The sequence below is a fragment of the Phytophthora parasitica genome (genome assembly GCF_000247585.1).
Source record: "Phytophthora parasitica INRA-310 unplaced genomic scaffold supercont2.1, whole genome shotgun sequence".
Taxonomy (NCBI): Eukaryota; Oomycota; class Peronosporomycetes; order Peronosporales; family Peronosporaceae; genus Phytophthora; species Phytophthora nicotianae.
The window spans coordinates 1,401,747-1,424,351 of NW_008634126.1; the positions used below are offsets into that span (position 1 = coordinate 1,401,747).

At 46.3% G+C, this 22,605-nt stretch overlaps 11 protein-coding genes across 13 annotated transcripts; 6 read left to right on the top strand and 5 right to left on the bottom strand.

Moving 5' to 3' along the window:
* Positions 1–121: 121 nt before the first annotated feature.
* Positions 122–991, top strand: PPTG_00352 (hypothetical protein; the record flags this gene model as incomplete). The annotated part of the gene is made up of 2 exons (XM_008891736.1): positions 122–165; positions 253–991. The coding sequence occupies 2 exons, from the start codon at positions 122–124 to the stop codon at positions 989–991; spliced, it is 783 nt and encodes a 260-aa protein (XP_008889984.1).
* Positions 992–3,085: 2,094 nt separating this feature from the next.
* On the bottom strand, positions 3,086–4,053 carry PPTG_20719 (hypothetical protein; the record flags this gene model as incomplete). Its single annotated transcript, XM_008892917.1, has 3 exons — positions 3,086–3,343; positions 3,874–3,928; positions 4,028–4,053. The coding sequence occupies 3 exons, from the start codon at positions 4,051–4,053 to the stop codon at positions 3,086–3,088; spliced, it is 339 nt and encodes a 112-aa protein (XP_008891165.1).
* A 1,261-nt stretch (positions 4,054–5,314) lies between these two features.
* Positions 5,315–7,258, bottom strand: PPTG_00354 (hypothetical protein). Its single transcript, XM_008891738.1, has 2 exons — positions 6,767–7,258; positions 5,315–6,704 (listed from the first exon to the last, which is right to left on the bottom strand). The coding sequence occupies exons 1-2, from the start codon at positions 7,015–7,017 to the stop codon at positions 6,272–6,274; spliced, it is 684 nt and encodes a 227-aa protein (XP_008889986.1). The 5' UTR covers positions 7,018–7,258; the 3' UTR covers positions 5,315–6,271.
* PPTG_00353 (40S ribosomal protein S14) lies at positions 5,414–6,242 on the top strand. The gene is made up of 2 exons (XM_008891737.1): positions 5,414–5,517; positions 5,590–6,242. Exons 1-2 carry the CDS (start codon positions 5,515–5,517, stop codon positions 6,037–6,039), a joined length of 453 nt encoding a protein of 150 aa, XP_008889985.1. The 5' UTR covers positions 5,414–5,514; the 3' UTR covers positions 6,040–6,242.
* PPTG_00355 (hypothetical protein) lies at positions 7,065–9,040 on the top strand. Of its 3 annotated transcripts, none has more exons than XM_008891740.1 (3): positions 7,065–7,274; positions 7,335–7,399; positions 7,461–9,040. In XM_008891740.1, exons 2-3 carry the CDS (start codon positions 7,351–7,353, stop codon positions 8,297–8,299), a joined length of 888 nt encoding a protein of 295 aa, XP_008889988.1. In that variant the 5' UTR covers positions 7,065–7,274; positions 7,335–7,350; the 3' UTR covers positions 8,300–9,040. The 3 variants fall into 3 exon arrangements, with proteins under 3 accessions (XP_008889988.1, XP_008889987.1, XP_008889989.1); XM_008891739.1 differs by having other exon boundaries at positions 7,347–7,399; positions 7,461–9,034; XM_008891741.1 differs by having other exon boundaries at positions 7,065–7,399.
* Positions 8,307–9,455, bottom strand: PPTG_00356 (hypothetical protein; the record flags this gene model as incomplete). The annotated part of the gene is made up of 1 exon (XM_008891742.1): positions 8,307–9,455. One exon carries the CDS (start codon positions 9,453–9,455, stop codon positions 8,307–8,309), a length of 1,149 nt encoding a protein of 382 aa, XP_008889990.1.
* A 1,000-nt stretch (positions 9,456–10,455) lies between these two features.
* PPTG_00357 (hypothetical protein) lies at positions 10,456–12,006 on the top strand (the record flags this gene model as incomplete). Its single annotated transcript, XM_008891743.1, has 1 exon — positions 10,456–12,006. One exon carries the CDS (start codon positions 10,456–10,458, stop codon positions 12,004–12,006), a length of 1,551 nt encoding a protein of 516 aa, XP_008889991.1.
* A 1,161-nt stretch (positions 12,007–13,167) lies between these two features.
* Positions 13,168–14,444, top strand: PPTG_00358 (hypothetical protein; the record flags this gene model as incomplete). The annotated part of the gene is made up of 2 exons (XM_008891744.1): positions 13,168–14,062; positions 14,122–14,444. 2 exons carry the CDS (start codon positions 13,168–13,170, stop codon positions 14,442–14,444), a joined length of 1,218 nt encoding a protein of 405 aa, XP_008889992.1.
* A 174-nt stretch (positions 14,445–14,618) lies between these two features.
* Positions 14,619–18,442, top strand: PPTG_20720 (hypothetical protein; the record flags this gene model as incomplete). The annotated part of the gene is made up of 2 exons (XM_008892918.1): positions 14,619–15,390; positions 17,181–18,442. The coding sequence occupies 2 exons, from the start codon at positions 14,619–14,621 to the stop codon at positions 18,107–18,109; spliced, it is 1,701 nt and encodes a 566-aa protein (XP_008891166.1). The 3' UTR covers positions 18,110–18,442.
* A 375-nt stretch (positions 18,443–18,817) lies between these two features.
* Positions 18,818–19,177, bottom strand: PPTG_00361 (hypothetical protein; the record flags this gene model as incomplete). The annotated part of the gene is made up of 1 exon (XM_008891745.1): positions 18,818–19,177. The coding sequence occupies one exon, from the start codon at positions 19,175–19,177 to the stop codon at positions 18,818–18,820; it is 360 nt and encodes a 119-aa protein (XP_008889993.1).
* Positions 19,178–20,458: 1,281 nt separating this feature from the next.
* Positions 20,459–21,517, bottom strand: PPTG_00362 (hypothetical protein; the record flags this gene model as incomplete). The annotated part of the gene is made up of 3 exons (XM_008891746.1): positions 20,459–20,667; positions 20,743–21,408; positions 21,469–21,517. The coding sequence occupies 3 exons, from the start codon at positions 21,515–21,517 to the stop codon at positions 20,459–20,461; spliced, it is 924 nt and encodes a 307-aa protein (XP_008889994.1).
* Positions 21,518–22,605: the final 1,088 nt, after the last annotated feature.

Below are 22,605 nucleotides of genomic sequence, written 5' to 3' on the forward strand. Positions count from 1 at the left end.
GGTGAAGATGCAGCACACGTAGGTACATGTAGGTACAGTGCTCCCCCTCGTTAGTCGTCACGATGTCCATCATCAATATTATAGAGGCTTTGATGTTGGACTGAAGGAATTAGAGCCACATATGCATCAGACCTTATCGAATATAAAAGGGTATAACGAGGAAGGGTGGGTGGTTCTTATTGTTAATAATTGATACGCTCCCAAAGCTTGGATTTGGACCAAACCTTGGTCATTTGTCAATTCCTTCAGTAGCTCTCACATCTCGTCACCATTGGCGTCGCTCCCGTTCTTACCTATGCAGTGTTGCCAGTTTCTACTTGTGACACTATTCGCTATTCTGGCCAGCAGCACGATTTCTGCAGATACCTCCCGAGATGACCATGACGGCGTCTCTAGGGGTGCGGGCCTACAGCGGTTTTCAAATAGCGGTCGTCTCACAAAAGAAAAGAGAGAAGAAAGGGGCATTTTCTCCGGCATTAAAAACTGGGCAAAAATGAAGTACTGGGTCAGCCTCAAAAAGTCCGACAAGTACGTTATGGAGAAGCTTGGACTACAGGGACTTCAGGGTCAAGCTCTGAGGACTCACCCGAAGTATAAAACGCTGGAGAAATTCTGGTACAAACGTGAAAGCAGCGAGCTGGACGACTGGTTAAGCGAAGGACTCACTTTGTACGGAGCCTGGACGCGCTTGAAGCTGGATAAAGTTCCTTCAGCACAAGTCATGAAAACCAACGAATACAAAATCTACGTACACTACGTGAAAAAGTATGACAGCATGGTCTACGATTTCAAAAACAGCATTTTCCAGCCTTTGATTGAGTTCGGAGGAACAGATGCGGAAATATTTGCAAAAGTTCAGGTCTGGGCTGCAGCGAATCGACCCCGATGGTACGTGAAGGAAATGCTAGAGCTAGATGGTCTGTCTAAAAGTGAGCTAGTTGCCGACAAGTTCTACAAGAAATTCTTGGACTTGACGGGGAAAAAACCGTAGACGTATAAGGGAGTAAAAAAAAGGCTTAGCTCCAATTATGACATGCCGCTAAACTCGAGCTGGCTCGATACAATGGACCACGCGTGTGTACTTCATTGTTTCTGCTGTTTTACCGATAGTAGACAACATCGACGACACTGTATTTCTAACGCTCATAGGATCATGTTGCGATATGATAATTGAAATTCGAGATCTTTTTAATCGAAATACTGATGTAAAGCGAATAATTATGCTTATTTTGTCCTTATGCTTATTTTGTGTTCCTGTTTCAAGGTTGCCGCTTGATACCCGCAGCACACTTGTATGGCAAGCATGTACAAATGAACCTCTCCGCAGTCATAGCACTGGGATAGATCTACGACTTTCTGAAGCGACAGTAATAAAAAAAACATATCAAGAGGCTCTTGGGTGGTGGGCGAGAAACTAGAAGTGTTCCCCTCCAAACGCCTGGCAACCACAACATCGGTAGCTGCCATATAATCCTGGTCCACGAGTCGTGGCCGATTGTTAAATACTTTTGCAAAGGATTGCCGGTTTAAGTTAGCCTTAATTTTTAAAAGATAGAATGCAGTGCTTTCAGCACATCTCCGTTTACGCTCTCGGCGAAGTTTTGTCGTGGACAAAACTTCGCCGAGAGCTATGACGTTTTGCGCGCTGCAAAGTAGATTGCGAAGTGAGTTCCAGTAGAGAAGCAATAGTTACTCCTGTTCCTACTCCTACTCTGGCATGCAATGGTGTGTGCCCTGCGGCAGCACCCTCCGCCTTCGCAGCACCAACCATCGGTGCTTGTTGACTAGCTCCGCAGTTTACACGGCGCTTGTTTACGAACGTGCAGTATTACGGGGCCTCCTCGGATGTCGGTAAGCGCTGGTGGTGTCGGTCGTCAGCGCAGTGTCGTCCTTGCCGTCGTCGAGTCGTCTGAGCAATATTAGTACCCCACAGAGCGTAAACGGAGATGTGCTGAAAGCACTGGATTCTACCTTTTCTAAAAATTAAGGTTAACTTAAACCGGGGTTCTAGACAATCCTTTGCAAAAGTATTTAACAATCGGCCACCCCACCATAAAAAGTATCCTTGATTGTGTGTTTGTTTATTCATCTCCTCTTCCCTCCAATCGCAGGGCTAATTTGATATATTAACCTTACGGTGTTCAGCGCAAGGCGCTGAGCAACTCGGTGAAGTATAGACGGATACCGGATGCATTTGTCTAGCTTGGTGAGCCTTGAATGAACCATCGACTGGGCAAAAGAATAACTGGTCGACGTGGTACAGTAAGGTAAGCTCAGAGCGCATAATAAGGACTTAAAACATGTCAATAGACCACAAACGCCAAGATTTTTCTTCTCAGTACTGCGTAGTGATCGGCTTTGCTGAGTTGATCACTGAGCTCATAACTTTGCCATAGCTTTTCTTCAGTAACAGCTTCACTGGTACAGGTTGTTGTCACCCTCTGCGGATCCATTTCACAGTAGCAGGGAAATTCGAGGCATTATTGAATCGGAATAGCTGCAAGGCCACGTTAAAGAGTATTTTTTTCATCGAAAGCGCTGAGGTTTTCAATACAAAAAGTGTATTTTGAGACCTTGTTGGCATGAGCGCAAGCGATCTAGTTTCTCAAATTACGGTCGAGATTTTAACAAAATGAAAGTTGGCGAAAAGGCGGCTCGTATTTCTAAGACCTCAACATGCATGTCCTGGAAGAGATGAAAGTGTCTGTCAACGTGCTGACGTTGGACTGGAGAATGAATCCTCAATGTGAGGACCCCTATAAGCGTACTTGGCTAGTGATAAGAGCGCACTCTACTTCGCCATGCCCCGCAAACGCTAGATCCCACCATCTACTGCATTCCTGGCTATTTTGTTTTGTTTTGCTGCAGCTGATCTAGATGTTGTTTTTGGGTGTGTAGCCTGCCTGTCATCGGGGGTATCTCGGCTGGGTATCGCAGATTCTACCCGTCTAATCAGATACCGCTACAACCGGCTTTAACCGGATATTCGTAACAGTTAACCGTTACGGTGTTCAGAGATAATCTGTAGATTCTGTAGGCTATGCCTAATAGTAGTTTTCTGGTGGCCATCTTGGGCTAGTTATTCTCAACCAGCTTTGTCTTCGATATTTTGCAGTATAACTGGGAGATTGTCGATCTCGAAGACGCTGACTGGCGGTGTTCCCTCGAAGGAGAGCTTGATTACTTTCTGAGCGAGTGAGACTTCCTTTATAGTCGTGGCTTGGCACGCGTACGCAGTAAATCCTTCGAGAGCCCTTTTTCCTCTTGACGTCAGAAACTTCCCTCCTTGTAAGCTTACTTGAATAGGACTTGGCAGTTCTTGTTGACGTAGATGCGTTAGCGCCTGGTCATCATCATAAGGTTAATAAGCTATCATCCAGCCGCACGCGCGAAAAGTTGAACGAAGGTCGTCCAAGCAGAATGTTTCTTGAAGGTCGTCCAAGCAGAATGTTTCTTGAAGGTCTCCTAATGTTACTTGTAACTCAGTCGACATTTTGGAACGATATAATGTCTGAGGTGCCCTACACGATACTCTGTATCCCTCCCTCCTGGTATAAAGCCATTGTTTATGTGTTATCCACACAAACTTCTTCAATCAACGATGTACATGCCGTTTTAAACCGATTGGTAGATTGCAGTATAAAGGTTTATGTTGCGGTGTACTGGTCTCTACACCTTGGAACTACATTGAAAAGAGTGTATGTTAGTGGAGTAATTGAAAGTGTATACCACACCAGATGCGAAAGAGAAGAACTTCACTACAACTAAATACACGTGCCGCACGGACACCATCTTGCTGCCTGCTCAAGAAGTTGCCTTTAAGAGTGAGCTTTCGCTCTGTGTATTTGTTGCTCTCCGGAAATGTCTGCGTACTCGTGTAGCTTGCTCCGGCACTAGTGTCTGTATAGCGACCACTGGTAGATTCGTTCTACAAAACGCAAGCTACACTGCATTTCCAGATAAGCAAGAAAGGAAAATAAATAGATAACAGAACTTTTAAGAGATCGCTTCCATACTACCAACGTACATGCAACGATTGGGTTTGGTCACCATTTTCAGTTATATATTTTTTTGAACATTCAACTAACTAACGTTAATTGATCGACTAGCCGATTATTTTAAATATCCATACTGTTTAAATAGTATGGATATCATGACTTTTTTTTTATCCAAGAGTATCCAAATTATTAAATTACTTTAAAAAAACAACTGACTGACTGACCACTTTTGTGACAACTCGAGTAAAATCAAAATAAGACTTTTATGTATAGATTGGTACGTTTCGAAGATTATAAAAAAAAAACTAACGTGAAAAAAAACGTTTGTTTTAGTCAGAGGATTTCGTGATTATGCTTTTTAAAACCAGTATAAAATCTAACATTGAAGATACATTATGCACTTAAAAATGACATCGAATGTTGGCACCAGCAGCATCATGCGGATGCACGACCAATACTCGGGGAGTCTTGGAATAAAAGTGTATCAGGAAGCTCCCAAGGGGGCGATTGTGCTCCCAGCGCAGCTTTTAGAATGTCCCGCTCAACCATTCAGCTTTCGTGAGGTAGTCTTGAGCGTCCACGCCCTCGCCTTCGTCTCTGGGTGTTCCTTCGCTAGTGTCCGTGGACTCGGCGGCGATCCACTTCTCAAATCGATGGTGATTTTCGTTCAGGGGGTGAAGGCTTCGGGTGCTACCTTCAAACCAACATTATCGTCACCTGAGACGCCAGTCTAAGAGATGGAAGTGTTGAGAAGTGCGAAGGCAAAATGACCAGGTTTTAAACCAATAAAAAAGTTTAAACTTTTTTTCAGTTTGATTCGCGATTATCCGTAGATGACCAATTCATAATAAGATCTCAGGTCGCTAGCAAGCATTAAAAATACATGTTATCGTTCCAGAGAATTGGGAATGTGTACATCTAGTGCTGGTTTGACTGATCGAATGTACAAAACACCCACGTTCCTGAGAAAGCTGAAACCAGCGCCCGTGAACACGACAATACCAACCGTGAGGCGATTATAGCTTGCCCTACACCAGTAGAGAACAAGACCACCACGTTAAACGTCATGTATCAGGAAAGCTTAATGCTTAAAAATGAGTACTATCAAGCAAAATTGACAAAATTTACTACTGGCCCTGCCACAAAACCTGGTCATTTCCGCTTAAGATAAGTCTTCAATTTTTAACGCTTAAGATAAAATGTTCAGCGTCAGTAAGTGCTTTTTAAAAAAAGCACTTATAGTAGTAAGGTATTCTCAAAACACCTAACTAATAATAAAATCTACTTTTTGTAAACAAGAAAGCAATTAATTAGACTGAGTTTTAATACAAAGCACTTTCTTAAGCAGCTCGGCCAGTAGCTACATGTAGCCATTTGGCTCCACCATTATTGGCTAATCAAAAAATGCTATTTTTTCCTCCAATCACCTGCCGCTCCGTTTGACTGGCAGCCAGCAGACTATTGAGCCGCCCCTCGAGTAGCCCGAGTCATTCCCAGTTTCAAGTCCGAATCCATCATGGTGCGTAGTTGTGCTCTAGTGTCCAGAGAGCCCCAATCCAGACTAAACTAACTGCTTCGTCTCAATGCGCAGTCGAAGAAAACCGCGACGAAGGAAGTAGAGGAGGTGGTGCGTGTCGGCCCGTCGCTCAAGGAGGGCGAGCAGGTGTTCGGCGTTGCCCACATCTTCGCCTCGTTCAACGACACGTTCGTGCACGTGACCGACCTGTCTGGCCGCGAGACGATCGTGCGTGTGACTGGCGGAATGAAGGTCAAGGCCGATCGTGACGAGGCCTCGCCCTACGCCGCCATGCTTGCCGCCCAGGACGTGGCCGCCAAGTGCAAGGAAGTTGGCGTCACCGCTCTGCACATCAAGATTCGCGCTACGGGCGGCAACCGGACCAAGACTCCGGGCCCCGGCGCGCAGTCGGCCCTTCGTGCGCTTGCTCGCAATGGCCTGAAGATCGGACGTATTGAGGACGTGACCCCCATCCCGACGGACAGCACCCGCCGAAAGGGTGGTCGCCGTGGTCGCCGTCTTTAGGCGCACGGACTGGGGACTTGTTCTCAAATGGCTTACAATGCTCGTATTGTGGACGTTTGGAGCAGCTCATGGGCTGGGAAGTGCTTCCTCACGTGTTACAACGGGCTCTGGGTATTATGCTGGTGCTAGTGCATTCGATTGGCTATTAGTCTAACCATGAGATTGTAATTTACGCCTGTATACTCGGAAACTTTGACGCGCTTTATTGAATCCTGGTTGGTCAATATTGTCATCACAGGTTTAACATGGGCTGAAGCAGACATCCGAGCACGCCTGGGCCTCGCCAGGTCTGCGGCGTCAACTCCAGTGCCAATATCTCGGTCTGTCGACGCACAACTACGCGGATACCGCTGCCAATATTGCGCTGTACGATGTCTCTCACAGCTGCCAGCTCTCTGTGGTTGCTGGCGTCGGCCGTGCCGAAGCGCAGGACGTGGTCTTGTGCTTGTAGCCCCGCTAGTTCAGCTGGTGACTCTCTCTGTACGCTCTCGACCACTGCAAAAGGCAGCAGGTCTCTCTCCTCGGGCTTCACCTCGCTCATTTTCTGCTTCCACTCGCTCTCGAGCTTCCGCATGCGCTCCGTCGCATCATTCACCTGCGGGTCTGTAGTTGTAGTCGAGTTCTTAACTTCTTGCTGCTTTCCGGAGCTTCGTGCATCAAAAACCCTACAGTAAAAGCGTTAAAACATTGGGTGGTGATATAACCAGGTTAGATTCGACCGACGCACCTCGGTAGCAGCTCCTCGATCTTCTTCATGGTCGTCTGATGGTCCGTTTGCTTGAGCGCCAGCGTGTGGCGAAGCTGACGCACGCGATACACGTCAATGTCCGCTCTAGGGAAACCCTCGGCATCTACCAGAGGCCCATCTAACCCTGGGTTGTTACCCGAGGTTAACTCCGCTACCACAGCCTCAATCTCGGCCTCGATTGCCTCCTTGGCCTTCACCGCCGCCTCATACTCGGACACCACGTCGGCCATGATAAATCGGCGAAATAACAATAGTGTTTTGATTCGCTAATTTTTCTTGTGCCTAGGCCAATCACAGCCATCTATTCTATAGCATTGCTGGAGCTGTCAATGCCCTTCTTCGCCTGCTACCTCCTGACGCCTGTGCAGCCTCCACAGCGCCTACGATGCTCGTATATTGGCTTCACCGTAGCTCCGACGCGACGCATACGTCAGCATAACGGAGAACTCGTCAACGGAGCCAAGAGAACGCGGAAATTCCGACCGTGGTAGGAAATAGTAGTCATTAAAAATACTATTACTCATTAATTACTATTTCCTGATCAAAGTACTTTTTAAAGGGAAATGATCGCCGTCGTGCACGGCTTCCCGAGCAAGTTTCGAGCTCTTCAATGTACGTGGATTATGAACCATTTTAATACTTTACTTACCTCTAACGTTCTCTATCGTTGCAGTTGAGTGGGTGTGGCAGCATCCAGAGGTTAGTAAAATCTCCAAGACTCACTTGGAATATTTACACGGATCCAGAGGATTCGGAACTCCTCGATCCGTCAAGCGGAAGTTGGTAGAAATGCTGGAAATAATTAACTTGGAGCCGTTTAAAGGGTTAAATCTAACCGTGAGCTTCACCAGTGACGAGATACACAACACCGCTCGGGCATTGGGGACGAGGTATGCAGCTGTACACTGCGAGACCAGAGCATTGGAAACTTTCGCTGGTGTGGAGAACGAAGACACTGTTTCCAAGTGTTTTATATGTGAAGTTAAGTTGTACTCGGAATCAGAGAGTGGAGATGGTAACCAGAACGTGGTGGGGTGCTATCATTCTGGCTGTGAAATGTGTTGTCATACACCGTGTTTGAATGACCATTTCCGGTCGATAAACGACGATGACGGTGAAGCTAATAGCGGAGAATGTCCGGAATGTCAGCAGCTTTTAGCCTGGTCTTTATTGACACAGCATCACGGTCAAGGCAAGGGAAAAAGGAAGAAAAAAACACTAAACAAACGACGCAAGAAAGCTAAGGTCTCGAAAAACAATGTCGGAATTATGGAGCAAACGATAGCAGAGATTAATGCGGAAGAAAGACTCAGCGAAGAAGCAGATGCGATCAGTATTGGTTCCTCTTTATCGAGCAATTTTAGCGCTGAGTACAACTCGAATGGCTGGTTTGAGGACCATGGAGAGTATGAAAATGACGAAGATATGATAGATGACGCCTTGGACGCTGGAGCTCCTATCCTTGATATTCCGCCTAGAGACCGAGAAGTGGAAATGATTGATCTCACTTAAATCAACACTATCCCTCCTGAACTTTTGGGATACACATGGCAATGGGAGAGCATGGCGCCGTGTAGCAGTCGGAGTCCACAAGTTCGCAGTCTTCACGCTCACTACAGCGATCCGGAGAGCACACGTCAGCGCAGTAAGCTACGACCGTTTTATCGGCTTCAACCTGCTCTTTGCACTCCGTAAATGTAGGGCAGGTCATCGTTTCGCACGTGATTTGTGTGTCAACGTCACATTCTCCCTCGTGAATCACCGTTAGAGTCTGATGTTGGCATCTCGCATTAGCGAATAGACAGAGATTGTCGTGGGTTTGGCCGTCCGAGCCACACACGGGTGCGTACGTGTACGGACAAGGCTGGGGGATACAGGACTCTCCGTTATAGTTAATGGTTGGACTGTTAGCTGTACGTGCGGCTTGCATATTTGGAGGACACTTACCAGGTCCAAACACCTTAACGTTAGGGTTTCTGCATTCGGCGTACTCTAAAAGACACAGATTAGCGTACGTGATCCCATTGGAGCCGCAGACTGGGTCGTATACACGCTCACACATGGAGTTGCACTTCTCTGCTGTCACCGGAGAATCAATGACGCTCACACCAACTTCCAAGACGTTCAGATTAATGCCATTTGTGCTGGTAACGCAGTCCCCATGATAGGCTTTTTCCAGTTGTAGATTCTGACATTTTGAAAATAAAAGGTGGCAGTCGTTGATATACGTAACTCCATCGGTTCCGCAGACGTGATCCGGTGTCAACTTGCACGTTAGGGAGCAGAATACAGTGTCCAGATCGACCTCAGCAGGGACGGACTCTAATTGAGTGTCGGATAGAGACTCCATTAGAGTACTCTGGACTTCAGGTGATGCAGAACATTCACCCAACGCTTGGATAAACAAAGTGTCTGCATCATGTTCCGAAGAGCAAAACACTGAAGCAAAGACACAGTTGTTGGCATAGGTGACGCCATTAGAGCCGCACACGGGGTCGTAAGCGACGGCATCGCACTGGAACCCTTTAGTGCAGTCTACAGCAGTCGCGGCTTCAGGCCCCACACCGATGTTGACTGAAGTCTGGTCTTGACTTCCGCCTTGCCCCGTGACGAGACCACACGTTAACCCAACCAGCAGGAACACCAGTATAACAGGACGTGCATCCATGGCTCAAATTTCGACTGTGGCATCGACTATTCTTGGGCATATTCTAAAATTAATTAAGGTATGACATAAGTTTATGTTGTGCTAACTTTAGGATAACATATATACTGAAAGAGTTGACAGATTTTTTTTGGTATTTAGAGATCGCTAAAAGAGAGTAATCGCTTTTATTTTTTTTGATTTTAGGATTTCGATGCGGTAATTCTCAAATCAAATCTGTCCACACTCTTCAAACTTGAGCGATTTTCTCCTCTACAAGGTCGAATTTCTCGCTGATCTCTTGTTCTCGCTCTTGGAAAGTGGCTCGATGAAACCAGCAAGACACATCAGAGGGACGACCCCAGAAGAAAAGTAGCAAACAAAACACAATTCGGCCACTCCGTCCGATAGAATTCATACTTGCCTGGATTCGCTGCTAGCGGTGAAGAGCCATTCACAGGGAGATTCAATCTGTTGTTTTCGCACTAAATATCAGCTGCGTTGCTAGTATTGCAAGAATCCAGGAATGTCAGATCGTCCTGAGTGCGATTCCGATCGATTTGGGCTCGACAGTAATTCCACACAAAGTCTCCCTTCTTCGACGTCGAAGTTTCGTTACTTGGAGAGCTAACCATTTGCAGTAGATTGTCGACATTTTCTTCTTGAGCACAGATTTCGTGGCTCCCAATAAGACAGCACAGGCTGGGAGAGCTGCATGAACCTGGTCAAAGCGTCCCACCTGCGGCATGGTGAGGTAGATGGTTGCAAATTCCGAAATGCTGATTTTGAGTAGAGTGATGGCGCAGGGCTCGAGAACAAACAGAAGAATTGCCAGCTATTACCAGGTGCAAGATGACTACTTGGTTTGAACCTGGATTTTTTACTTTAGTATTTTTAGCTTTTTTTGTAACATGGTGGACTTTTAGACTACTGTCGATAAACATGGTTGACACTTTTGCACTACAAATAGCCCTTCACCCACTAACTATCGAACCTAATAACTATTTTCATTTTCACAATTGCCATGCCAGCCATAGCTCCGTCATCGCTCGATGGGCGCGTCCCTGATCACGTCATTGGATGCACTACTCGAGTCTTACGACGGATCTCCCAGTTCGCAGGGCGACTACCAGGTCAGGATTCCGTTAGTAAAATGAATGAGTTCCAGCGATTTCGACTCGAGACACCGTCGTGGAAAGTAGCGCTGATCCTCCTGGTGACTCCATTGCCATGGCTGCTCCTCAATGTCCTATTGGAATTGATCCCACTGAATGATCCGGCCACTGGGTTTTGGGGCTCTGGGTACTACCAGTTGCGGATGTTTTTCATCTCAATCTTCAGCAGTATCGCTCCAGCCGCACAAAAGCTTGATTGTGTGCCAGGTTTTCCAGTTCGATCAGTTAGAGCGCTTACAATTTACGGATTATTCCAAGGCTGCATCTGTATTGGCACTAATATGATTATTTCGTTGGCATCAGGAGTTTTCCCAGTCCCATTCAGCCAGTTCACTGTTATTATTCCCATGGTGATCAGTGGCAGACTCGTTTTCTTTCGTAAGTTACCGGACGATCCTCAATTTCACGCACTAAGCGATAAAGTGAACCAGTGGCTTGGTATGGAGTCGTTACCTATTTTAGTGTATCCTGTATTTACAGCCGTATTCATGATGCTCTCACCCTCACAGCAATTCTGGATGTCGCTTCTGCTGCCTTTACTCAAGTTAACCATTCGCAGTGCACTGTGGTATGTCGCAAGATACGATGACGACCTTGTTGGGGTTATTACGTGCTGTGTGGGGCATCTCTATCACGTGCTATTTACTGCCACGATCTTACAGAACGCCAAGTCAGTGGAAACTCTGGCTGTTGTTGTACTATTCAACACCGTGCAAATGCTATTTAACTGTCGATGTATCTTCGCTGACTCGAATAACATCTACCAAGCCCGAGTAAAATCCCACGCGTTAGAAGTGGAAAAATCAACTTTTTCAGTTAGGGATAATTTACAGACAGCGTTAGAGTATGCTCAAGAAATACGGATAGCGCAGAATCTGCACTGGAGGACGCCGTCTTTACTGCTCTCGACATATACCGGATACCGCAATGCTGAGTTTATGGAGAAAAATCATGAAACGTTACGAAGCGCGACTCTATTCAACGCTGCATTCGTGCATAACGACCCTAAGAACGCTAAGAACGCTGCGGTTAGAGGCCCACACAGTAACATTGGGGAACCTAAAATCGTGACGGTAAGGAAAGCTTCAGCAACTACGATACCTACTCGAATGCCAAGGATCCTTCCGTGGGCTGATAGCTCAAAACTAACGAGAAAAACGTCAGGTCAAGTGATTCAACTAAAATCTCGCTCATGCTCGCTATCATCTCCACGATCCCATAGCGAACCAAGCACGTGGACTAACGCTGAGAAAGAAGAAGCTCGATTAGTGAGACACGAATCAGTCATTCATAAGGTTGCTTCGGCGATTCATCAGTCCGAGCTAATTCTGCTTCGATCCTACGTCACTATTTGTATGACACTATTTTACGGTAAGAGTATTTCGTTAGAGTATCTCTAGTTGCTGCGTCTGACTCTTGGCTGTTCCTCTCTTAGTAATTTACTTGCAGGTGGTGTTTCGTCTTAGAAATCGCCACTACTTCGCCACTCTCTTGTACTTAACAACCCTGGAAGCCGTGAACCAAACAGTACAGAGACTGTTATTGATATGCGCTGTGGAAGTTGTATTTCTCGGCATTTATTTACTACTGATCCAGCGACGATTAGGGATCTCGGGTCTCTATCAACTCGCTTTTGTCTTGTGGTCGCAGCGAGTACTGGTTCAGTCAAAGTTATACGTGACTACCATCATTTTGGGATTCCCTCTCACACACAATGGAAATGACAGTATCCTACGCTTCAATTCCGTCCACTAAAAACACGAAGCAAAGCTCTAACCAAAACGCTAATGGTCTCACATTTGGTTGTGCCCAGATTTTCACTATGGAACACTTCAGTAGACAGCGTCAGTCTCTCACAGGAGGCCAGGAAGTCAGTATACCTTATGAATTGGCTGGATGTGGTGTGTCGTCCTCACATCTATTTCTTTTTGTGTCCAAGTTATCCGTCTTTTTTTAGTTGACATGTTAGCTGCCCTCTACATTCCAAAATGGTGGCGGTGTCACCTACTCCGACAGATATCGAGCTCTCCATGCGACCTGTCCGTCCAATCTCGCGGATATTCAACGCTGCTCTTCGGTGGCTCACTCTATTTGCTGGACGCCTTCCAGGGGGTTACACAGTCGACAAATTGAACGCATTTGATCGTTTTCGCCGCAGGACTTCACCATGGCAGTTAACTAGAATTTATTTATTGTCACCCGTGGCCTGCTTGGCTGTCAATATTATACTCGAGAGCATTCCGTTAGCAGACCCTGCCTCTGGATTTTACGGCTCTCTAAACTTCCAGATCAGAAATTTTCTGGTTGCAACAGCAGTAATGATGACTCTGATTACTACCAAACTTTCCTGTATTTCGCGAATATCGACTCGATCATGGAAATACATTTGTGGGATTAGCGTGACGCTCACAATCGTCGCGATGACTACCAATGCAGCTATCGCAATTATTGGCGAAGTATTTCCCGTACCATTTACGCAATTCGTACCAACTGTTCCAATGGGAGTGATTGGAGCCATAATAAATCGTAGATTTCTAGAAACTCCAGAAAATCGAGCACGAATGCAGAAAATTGACCGATGGCTGGCCATGGATTTAGCGCCAATTCTCATCTACCCGATCTTCACTGCAGTTTTCATGACAGTGGAGCCTCAACAACAGATGTGGTTATCTCTTTTTCTACCTATTTTAAAGCTGTTTTTACGGTATTTATTATGGTTAGTCATTAAAGATGAACCGGATCTGGTAGGCGCAGCAACGTGCAGTGTGGGGCATTTGTACCATATCCTGTTTACGGTCATGTGTCTTCAAAATGCCAAGTCTTTGGAGACATATGCGGCGGTGGTAGTGGTAAATATTCTCCAAATGTTACTGAATTGTCGTGGAATCCTTAAAGACGCGTACGAACTTCGCAGAGTGGCTGAACAAGTGGAGGATCTCGACCAACTGGGTGTAAAAGGTATCGTTTCTATCGTGTCATTAATTGCCCTGCAAGAACAGATATCCAGGTCTCTTCATCGTAAAACACCGTCGCGATTGTTGTCTACGTATCCAGAATATCAGCGAGACGACTACGTGACTAAATACCACAAGTTTTTACTATCCGAGACGTATTCCATCTCTCAAAATTCACGACTTGCCAACATCAACGGACGAGATAAACGTCTGAGCAGTAAGCGACACAGTACGCCTGACGCCAAGACATCATCGAATTACCCAAAGACTACCAAAGTGGAGCAGTGTACGGTAGTTTTACCAGATACCGTAACTCGGACTGCTTCGGTTCCTTGTAAGAAAAATGACGTCAAACGCACACACAGCCGTCACACATACGAGTCACTGACAGGAAAAATTCGTCAGTGTGAAGCATTCGTTCGGCACTTCACTTCAGCATTGCACCAGACTGAGATAATACTTCTTCGGTCTTACATCACAATCTTTGCAATGCTATTTTACGGTTAGTGATTTCATTTACAGCACCCTAACATAACTCTTAACGTTTTTGTGTCTTATTAGGGCTGTACCAGGCGCTTGTCTTCGCCTTGCCTAATCGCAAATACTACGCCACAATGGCCACCACCACGACGTTCGATGCAGTGGCCAACATGGTCTTCCACATGCTCGTACTCTGCAGTCTCGAACTTGTCTTCCTGGTCATATATATGGTTATCATCTCCAGCCAATTAGGGTATTCGGGTATTCATCAGCTCGCATTCGTGCTTTGGTCGCAGCGGATTCTCATCCAAGGCAAGTTCATCATGTTACCGATAATGATCCTGGGGTTCCCACTCGCTCACTTCGGCAACGGGATAATATTCCAGCTGAAAGCTGAAGTCTAAACAACTATTATACTGGGAATACCTCAGAATGAGGTAATAGACAGCCCTCAACGGATTAATTCTACGGTTCTGCGTAAGCGTAACCTCGGTCGACATTCGTACGACATTAATGTAAAGATGGAAAATCTGTTAACAAAATTTGTTGCTGTGTTTACACACTCTTGTGCCACAGTCATGGTTTCCATCTCGCCAACTGCGGACGATGTTGTATTTGCACAGCCTTCAGTCCGTACCATTGTCCGTATTATCAAAGCATTCTGTCGATGGTTACGACATGTTGCTGGTCGACTTCCTGGAGAGTACACAGTCGCCAAACTCGACGCTTTTGATCGCTTTCGACGCGAAACGAGTATGTTTCAGATCGTTGCACTACTGATACTGACGCCAATACCCTGTATTCTCACCAATATTCTCGTTGAGAGTATCCCACTCAAGAACCCAGCTGACGGATCACAAGATTGTTTGACTTTTTTGTTACGTAATTTCTTGAGTGCAACGATTGTTACAATGACCCCGTTCCGGATCAAACCCGATTGTATATCAAATTTGACGATCCAGTCGTGGAAACTATCTCTTGGGTTTGGTATTATACTGGGCGCAATTTCGACTGGATTCATAGCTGCTCTTGTCTTCCTCTCTAAGGTGTTTCCAGTCCCGTTATCGCAGTTTTCTCCGATTCTCCCGATGGGGATCGTGGGAAGAATTATCGAGTCTCGACTTCTTCACAAACCCGAGGTTAAACCACGACTGGAGACAATCGACCAATGGCTGGCGATGGTTGTAGCTCCTATTCTGGTGTACCCGATCTTCACAGCGGTGTTCATGGCGTTAGCACCGAGCCATCAATTGTGGTTTTCCCTCATGTTACCAGTGATTAAACACCTTATACGATATGCCCTTTGGCTTGGAGCAAAGAACGATCTGGATCTCGTGGGCTCTGTTACGTGTACCATTGGCCACTTTTATCACGTGCTGTTCACGGCAATGTGCTTGCAAAACGCTAAAAATATGGAAACTCTAGTCGCTGTCGTTGTCGTGAATTTCATCCACATGATATTCAACTGCCGAGAAATACTGGAAGATGCGAATCGATATAACGAAATCAAGAGTCGACTTGCTCTTTCATCAAGTGATATTGTCGCCTCTGCTTTAGCTATTGCCCAAAACGATCGAGTATCCAGGTCTCTCCATCGAAAATCTCCGTCTCGTTTGGTTTCCTTGTATCCGAGATACCAAACAGTCGAGTTTCTTACTAAGTATCACGATGTTATAACGCACATATCCACCAAAACCACCAGCAGACAAACACTAGCGCCATTATCCCAGAGTTCAGCTCAGGTTCTTCCTGAAACCAACGCATCACTTCGTGGCGATAGCCGAAGAGAGGAAGATTTTGTCCGAAGCGTGACATCTACATTGCATCAAACCGAGTATATCTTACTTCGATCGTATATCACAATTTTTGGGCTGTCATTTTATGGTACGTAACAGTATTATACTATTTTAGAAAATGTTGAAGGATTAACTGTACTTGTTCAGGAATTTACTTGACGCTGGTGTTTTGGCTACCAAATTATCGCTATTTCGCAACCATGAAGTATATGGTTACGTTTGATGCGGTTGCGACTAAAGTTTTCCATTTAGTGGTACTATGCAGTGTGGAACTTCTATTTTCCACAGTATATTTAGTAATAATCGGACGCAAAGTTGGCATCTCGGGCATCTACCAGCTAGGATTTGTGCTTTGGTCTCAGCGTGTTCTGATTCAAGGGAAGTTTGTCATGCTCTCGATCATGATTTTGGGATTTCCTCTCGAGCACTACGGTAATGGATTCATTTTCCGCCTACATTCTGGACACTAAAAACGTAAAAATATGCCTCCACTTGATTCGAGACTACGACGGATACGTTTACGATATTGGCTGTAAGTTCCAGTAACATGGGAGCACTTCGGATATTTTTCGTGAGACCTCGATCGCTCTTATGGAGATTAGCCGCATCCTACTCGCGGCAATAGTAGCGTTTGTATCATCACAACTGCAGGCGAGGTTAGAGTACCCCCAATGTCAACAGACGACCAGAGAAGACTACCCGAGAAGACTACCGTGAGTCGTCAACGGTGGGTTCCCCAACGAAGAGAGTAGTGTTGCCTCCTCGGTAAGAAAAAGACTGGATGAAATGAAGTACTGAGTTGGTTTCGAAAAGGCCGGCGACTACGTTCTTGTGTTGAAGAACTTTATTCAACTTTAAAAGTTTCCAGGCACCTTCCAAGTCGAGTCCTTCATCGATCCGTTTGCCCAGCTCCCTTGGCTACAGGGCCTGAAAGGAAGCGATCTGATAAGGCACCCTCAATACAAAAGCTTGCAAAACTCTGGTACAAACTTGGAGGCCGTTGGGCTAGAGAGGAGGGTTTATCGGTGTGGCGAGGCAAACTGGCAATAGGAGAGCAAAACAGGGTGAATCGCCAGTAACGAGCTACACCAGTCGTCTCCATTAGTATTTTTGTGCAGTGTTCCAAGATACTCGGATTCATATTATGGTACATTCGTGGATAGGAATACCGTTAGACAGGAATAAATTGGCGGCTCCCAACGCTATGACTACCGAGGGGATCGTCTGTATTTAATACAACAAAGCCAACAAAATACTCACAATTGACCATAATCTACTTGCACCATAGCGATAATCATTTTGGAATTTGCTCTTAAGAATCCTCAAGGCGGTGCAATACGACAGCAATGCGCTACGCTACGTTACTGTTAGCTTCTCTAGCGCTCCAGCACGATCTCAATACGCCGTCTGCCGCTATTTCCAAACCGCTTGTTCAGAGAGACACTCCACCTCTGCGACTGCTAAGAAGCGACACGCCATCAGATGAAGAAGAGAGGAAGGCTATCAACCTTCCTGGCATCAATAAACTCACAGACGCAGCAAAATGGACAACGACAAAGATTTCTGATAAAACAATGCTCGGAGTAATGCGATTCAAGGGCAAAACTGCGGACGAGGCCTTCTTACTGCTGAAACTTGATCAGGCTGGTGATAAGCTCCTTGAGAGCAAAGAGTTCGGCATGTGGGTCAGTTATATGACCAAAATCAACAAGAAACACCCCAAGACTGCTATGGTGACAACGTTGACGGCTCGCTACGGCGACGAAGGCCTGGCAAAGATGCTGGAAGCTGGCAGATGGGTGGAAGCCACAAGTAAAATCGCGGGCAAGCTGCAAATTGCCCAGATGAAAGGTTGGCTGCAAAACAAGAAATCTATGGACGATGTATTCAAGATCCTGACACTGGACAAGGGTGTGGATAATATCCTTACGAACCAGAATTTAAATGCTCTGGGAACCTATGTCAACTTATACAACAAAAAATATCCTGGGCAGGAAACGAGCGTCATCAAGGAATTGATGGTATTTCACGGAGACGAAGCTGTATCCAAGATGCTCGAGGCGGCGAAGAAGGTACCCGAGACACACACACTGGCGAAGGCGTTGCAGACCGCGCAATTTAAACTTTGGTTCGTAGAAGGAGCGAAACCTTTTCAAATCTGGAAAATGCTCAACATGAAGAAAGAAACGTGGATGATGAACCCGGATGCGCAGGTTTGGCGCGGGTATCTCGAGTATTACAAGCTACAAAAAGCAGCGAACGTGCCCAAGTAGTATTGATCTGGAAAAGTCTCGACACCCAATAGAGATACGTGCATTATTGGCAATCATCACTCCTGCTGCAGCCATACCATGTTCCGAGGGAGGTCGCGTTGATAGTTTGAGTAGACATGTATGAACCCCAGGCATCGCTGTCAGTATCGTCGTTGGGAGGTAGTTTGAATCTGGAAGTGATGAGAGCTTCTGAATCCTGTCGCTGGATCGAAAGGATTTTTTCTTGGGTCGTACTCAGGCATGACCTGGATTTAGGTCGTAGTTTACTTAAACCTAAAATCAGACCTGGCGGAACAACCCGATATTCGCTTCATTGGCCAGTGTTAGCTATGCATGAGACAACGGAGTGTTAGAGGTTCATACAAGCGTTCCTTTGAGGAATACGACCTACTACACCCTGTTTGACCACGTTAACCCTTCTAACCCCGAGCTTTATTCTGTATTCTACAGAATAAGATAACATCTTGGTTTCAGTATACTTCAAAACCTGCGAGAAGTATGCTATTGGAAGCCCTTTCGCGCTCAATGGTGAAAAACTGGACAAGATGGCAACAAAGCAGCAGCGCACGTGGACATAACGTCCACAATGTATCCATTGGCTACAGAATTTGGGATCTTCTATTGGTGCATTTCTGAGCAAAGCATGCCAAGAACCTGCAATACACTAAAACCCGTTCATTGTGATACTGTCGCTAATCGCAACTAAACTCAGTCTTCTTCTCTGTCTTTTCGTTTGCGGAACCTGATCTTCTTTATTAGTCCCGGAGGATTCGCTTTGCCGTCGTTCCACACCTCGTGCCAGATCTCGTAGCAGGTGCGTGTGTTTCCCTCTTCCTTGCGTCGAATACTATCGCACAGCGGTACTCGCCCGCCATAAACATTGCTGCATTTCTGGCAGAGGTAGCTAGACTCAAACGATTTTGCGTTCTTGTCTGCAAAAGCAGAACACACTTTGCACAGATACTGGCGCCGCTTGTGCTGCTTTCCTGATGAATAGAACTCGTCCGTGTTGACCAGGGCGTGAGCTCGACGTGGAACCGGTATACTCACCAGATCTTCTGCGTTCATGTGTCTCTCGAAATTGATCGTTTACAGAGATAGCAACTGGTTGTGCAAACGGCGCAGATAATCAGCATGGGTGGGCGGAGTAACTCCTTTTTTCTTGTGAGTGATGCAATGAACAATGTAACCATTCACCGTAGCCATATCTACAATGCACAGGAATAGTTGGTTGTAGTACTTGCGGAGCGAGATGCACTTCTGAATACTGTACCGCTGCAATCGCAGTTGATCGTGAACGTCGACGCCTCCCATGCCGAGGCCGTAGTCAGCAACCAGCTGCGGACACGGCACTGTGCTCCGGGATCCATCCTTCTCCGTCCGTAGAACACTAGTCCGATGGGTACTGCATCCAGTCGCAAGCATGTTCACCGGCTTAGAATCCATCCAGCTCAGAGCTACAAGTTCAGGGTGGTCGCGAGCCTGAGCAATGCGGTAAGTGCCCCTTGGCATTTTCTTAGGCCGCTTCTGCTGGGTGAAATGCATAGGGCACCACCCCAACCGATCAATGTGCCGTGCCAACGTGGTAGAATCCCAGCTCCAACAGCTTCAAGCTCAATGAGACGGCAGAGTAGTAGTTGTCGGTCACTATGAGTCTCTTCGCATGTTGCCCGGCAAGGGCCTTAGTGATGTTCCGAACGACGGCTTTTGGTCCCAGTCCCAGCGGCTCACTAGACGACTTCTTCTTTCTCTTCTTCTTCTTGTCCGCGCCACAGTATATCTCAACTCTGTAGGATATACAGAATACCGTAATTTTATCGTTAGTTATTCTGTAGCATACAGAATATGTAATTCTGGGAAATAAAGAGTCACTGGCCTCACCTTGAGCAGTATGCCGTCTCTGCGCAACAGGTCATGTAGAACTTCGTTCCGTACTTGCTGGGCTTGTCCGGCATGTAGACTCCCATTGGGTTGAATTTACTGCGGTTGGGCATCATTCCCTCGTCGAAGGATATCACCTTTCCAATACGATAGCCGCGTCGAAATGTCCTCTCGTCAGCTTGTAATACAGGACGGATCTTCCAGGCCTCGTCCGCGTTGTTGTTGAAATGCATAAACTGCACAATGAATTCGAACCGATCACGCTTCATAAAACGCGAAAACGTGCCCCGTGGAATGGCGCCGTCTTCATCCGTACACCAATGCTTTGAAAGACCGTCACGAATGGGGGCAAGAGCAGACCAATAACATGCACATGTTCATGAGCCTGGACACGCTTGAACTTATTTAGCTTGTCTTCGTAGTCTTCCAAGCTAGGAACACTCACTCGGGGATCTTGAGCTTGTCGCGCTAGCATTTTAGCTCTCCCAGAAGCGGCGACTGCGCCAATGCTTTGTTGTCGGTATCGATTGGTCTCGTCCGCAATTCGAATCCAAAGCTCATTTGGGGAGAAAATAGAAAAAACATGGCCAACGGAGACTCCGCGTACGCAACTGCAGAGCGGGTTGGGCCCCAGTGGCCGCTACAATAGTCTGTAGTAGCGTTCAATTGTAGGTCGCCTGCATGAGGATAAAGAAGGATTATACAGAATTAGCATATATCATATAAGACAATTCTGTAGCTGACAGACTTACCGCAATGTTCTTCATCGTAGATTGTCCATCCCGATTCGGCGATATCGCGCAGTTCATCGTCCGTCATGTCCAGTTTGTAGTCAACAGCATCAGCGTCATCCATGTCAACGGCATCTACGTCTTCCACACCTTCGCCAGCGTCATGTCGAGTTTCATTGTCTGCCATAACATCTTCGTCGTCTGCGTCCGAATCAGAGTCACTGGTGTCTGACATGTTCATCATGTTCACGTCGTCCGCATCTGTAGGCCCGAACAACTTCTCAGACCTCATCCCTTCCAGAAACTCATCACTGTCGAATACATCGAACGCCACAGAAGCTGGAGCGGCTTCATGAACATCGCTCTCGCTCTTCGCCTCATCGTCGTGGTTGTTGCGCGCATATTCTGTACCCTCCAGAATAGCAGGGGTCGTTCCAACCTCTTGTTCTGTAGCATCCAGAATAGGAGACGAAACCGACGTACGAGATGTTTCTTCTATCGGGATGGAAGATCTTGGTGTAGACGTAGAGGGAGGGGTCGTTGGAGAATTTCGAGAAGGCGGTTCCATCCCGATAGCAGAGTATGACGCGTTCTTGCCCGTCGGTGGTCGACCCGTGGCTGCTAAACCAGACACAGCGCGTAGCAGACGCCCTATTCGCCTCCCGTAAGCCATCAGCGCCTCCTCCCCTGTCATATAAGGCACCTCGTTAGATTCAAGTCATACCACACCCGGCTGCGTACTCTTACCGACGAAAAAATCCTCTCCCTCCTTCGTTTCATCTAGGCGGCCCTTCATCCCCGGTTTCACTTATCAATGATGGCGGATGAAGCCTGTAGGCTGGCGGGGCTTCCACCCTTCCTTGCAAAGTTATCGCCAAAACTAGTTGAATGTCTTCTCGCCTGTGCCGTTCATCTTTCGCGAATGAACGAAGAAAGCAATGACCCACAAACGCCCAATATAGGCTTATATGGGAATTTCCAAACCTGTAGGGGGGTTATATGTGCCTTTCTATCACCGTGGAAGAATCCCCGGCTATCTACCCCACGCCGATCAACTATGATCATTTCACCCCCCACCTATACAAAAATGTATATGCGAACTTGGAGAGCTGTTGCGAGTGTATCAAACTTTGCTGGATACTAGGTCCTGTTAAAATGCTTATTCTGTAGAATACAGAATACCGGGCTAGGAGGGTTAAGCACATTTATGAGGGTAGTTTTAAGTGAAATACTGAGCTATTCCCATTTCTCGATTTATCGTTCAACGAGCAATTTGCGACATCCTTGGTATGGCTCTAAGGTAAAAAAAAAGTCTGACAGCTTTTTAAACTGCTGCATTGCTTTACTGCGGACAAAAAGCTTAATAATGATAGAATTATCGCTAAATACACGCCCGACCTAAATCCAGGTCATCCGAATACGACCCCAAAAAAGTTAGTTCCGTGATCAGAGTTCCAAGCTACAGGTGGTTTGGGACAAGTGCGATGCTAGTAACAGAATTTAATGGAGTTCGTACGCAATAAAACGTGCGGCAGTACTCCGGTCTGCACATGGATAGGTTGATTGGATTCAATAACAATTAGTGTAAAATGCATGATAATAAAAACATTCTTATCGATGACTGCGGTGCCGTGTGTATGGCACCACGAGTGCGTGGAATTTTATCACAATAAATACTACAATATAAAAATAACATTAAAACTACCGATACTCGATCTGTTACCAGTACCATCCCTATCAAAAATATTATCAGTTTTCGGGAAGAATTCTGTTTCGCGAAGAGGTCAGAAAAAAAAACAGAATTGAGGTCTTTAGCAAAACCGAAAAATTAATCATTACGGTTTGGCCACATGGTCCATCCCTCGACTCACATAAGGTTTCGAT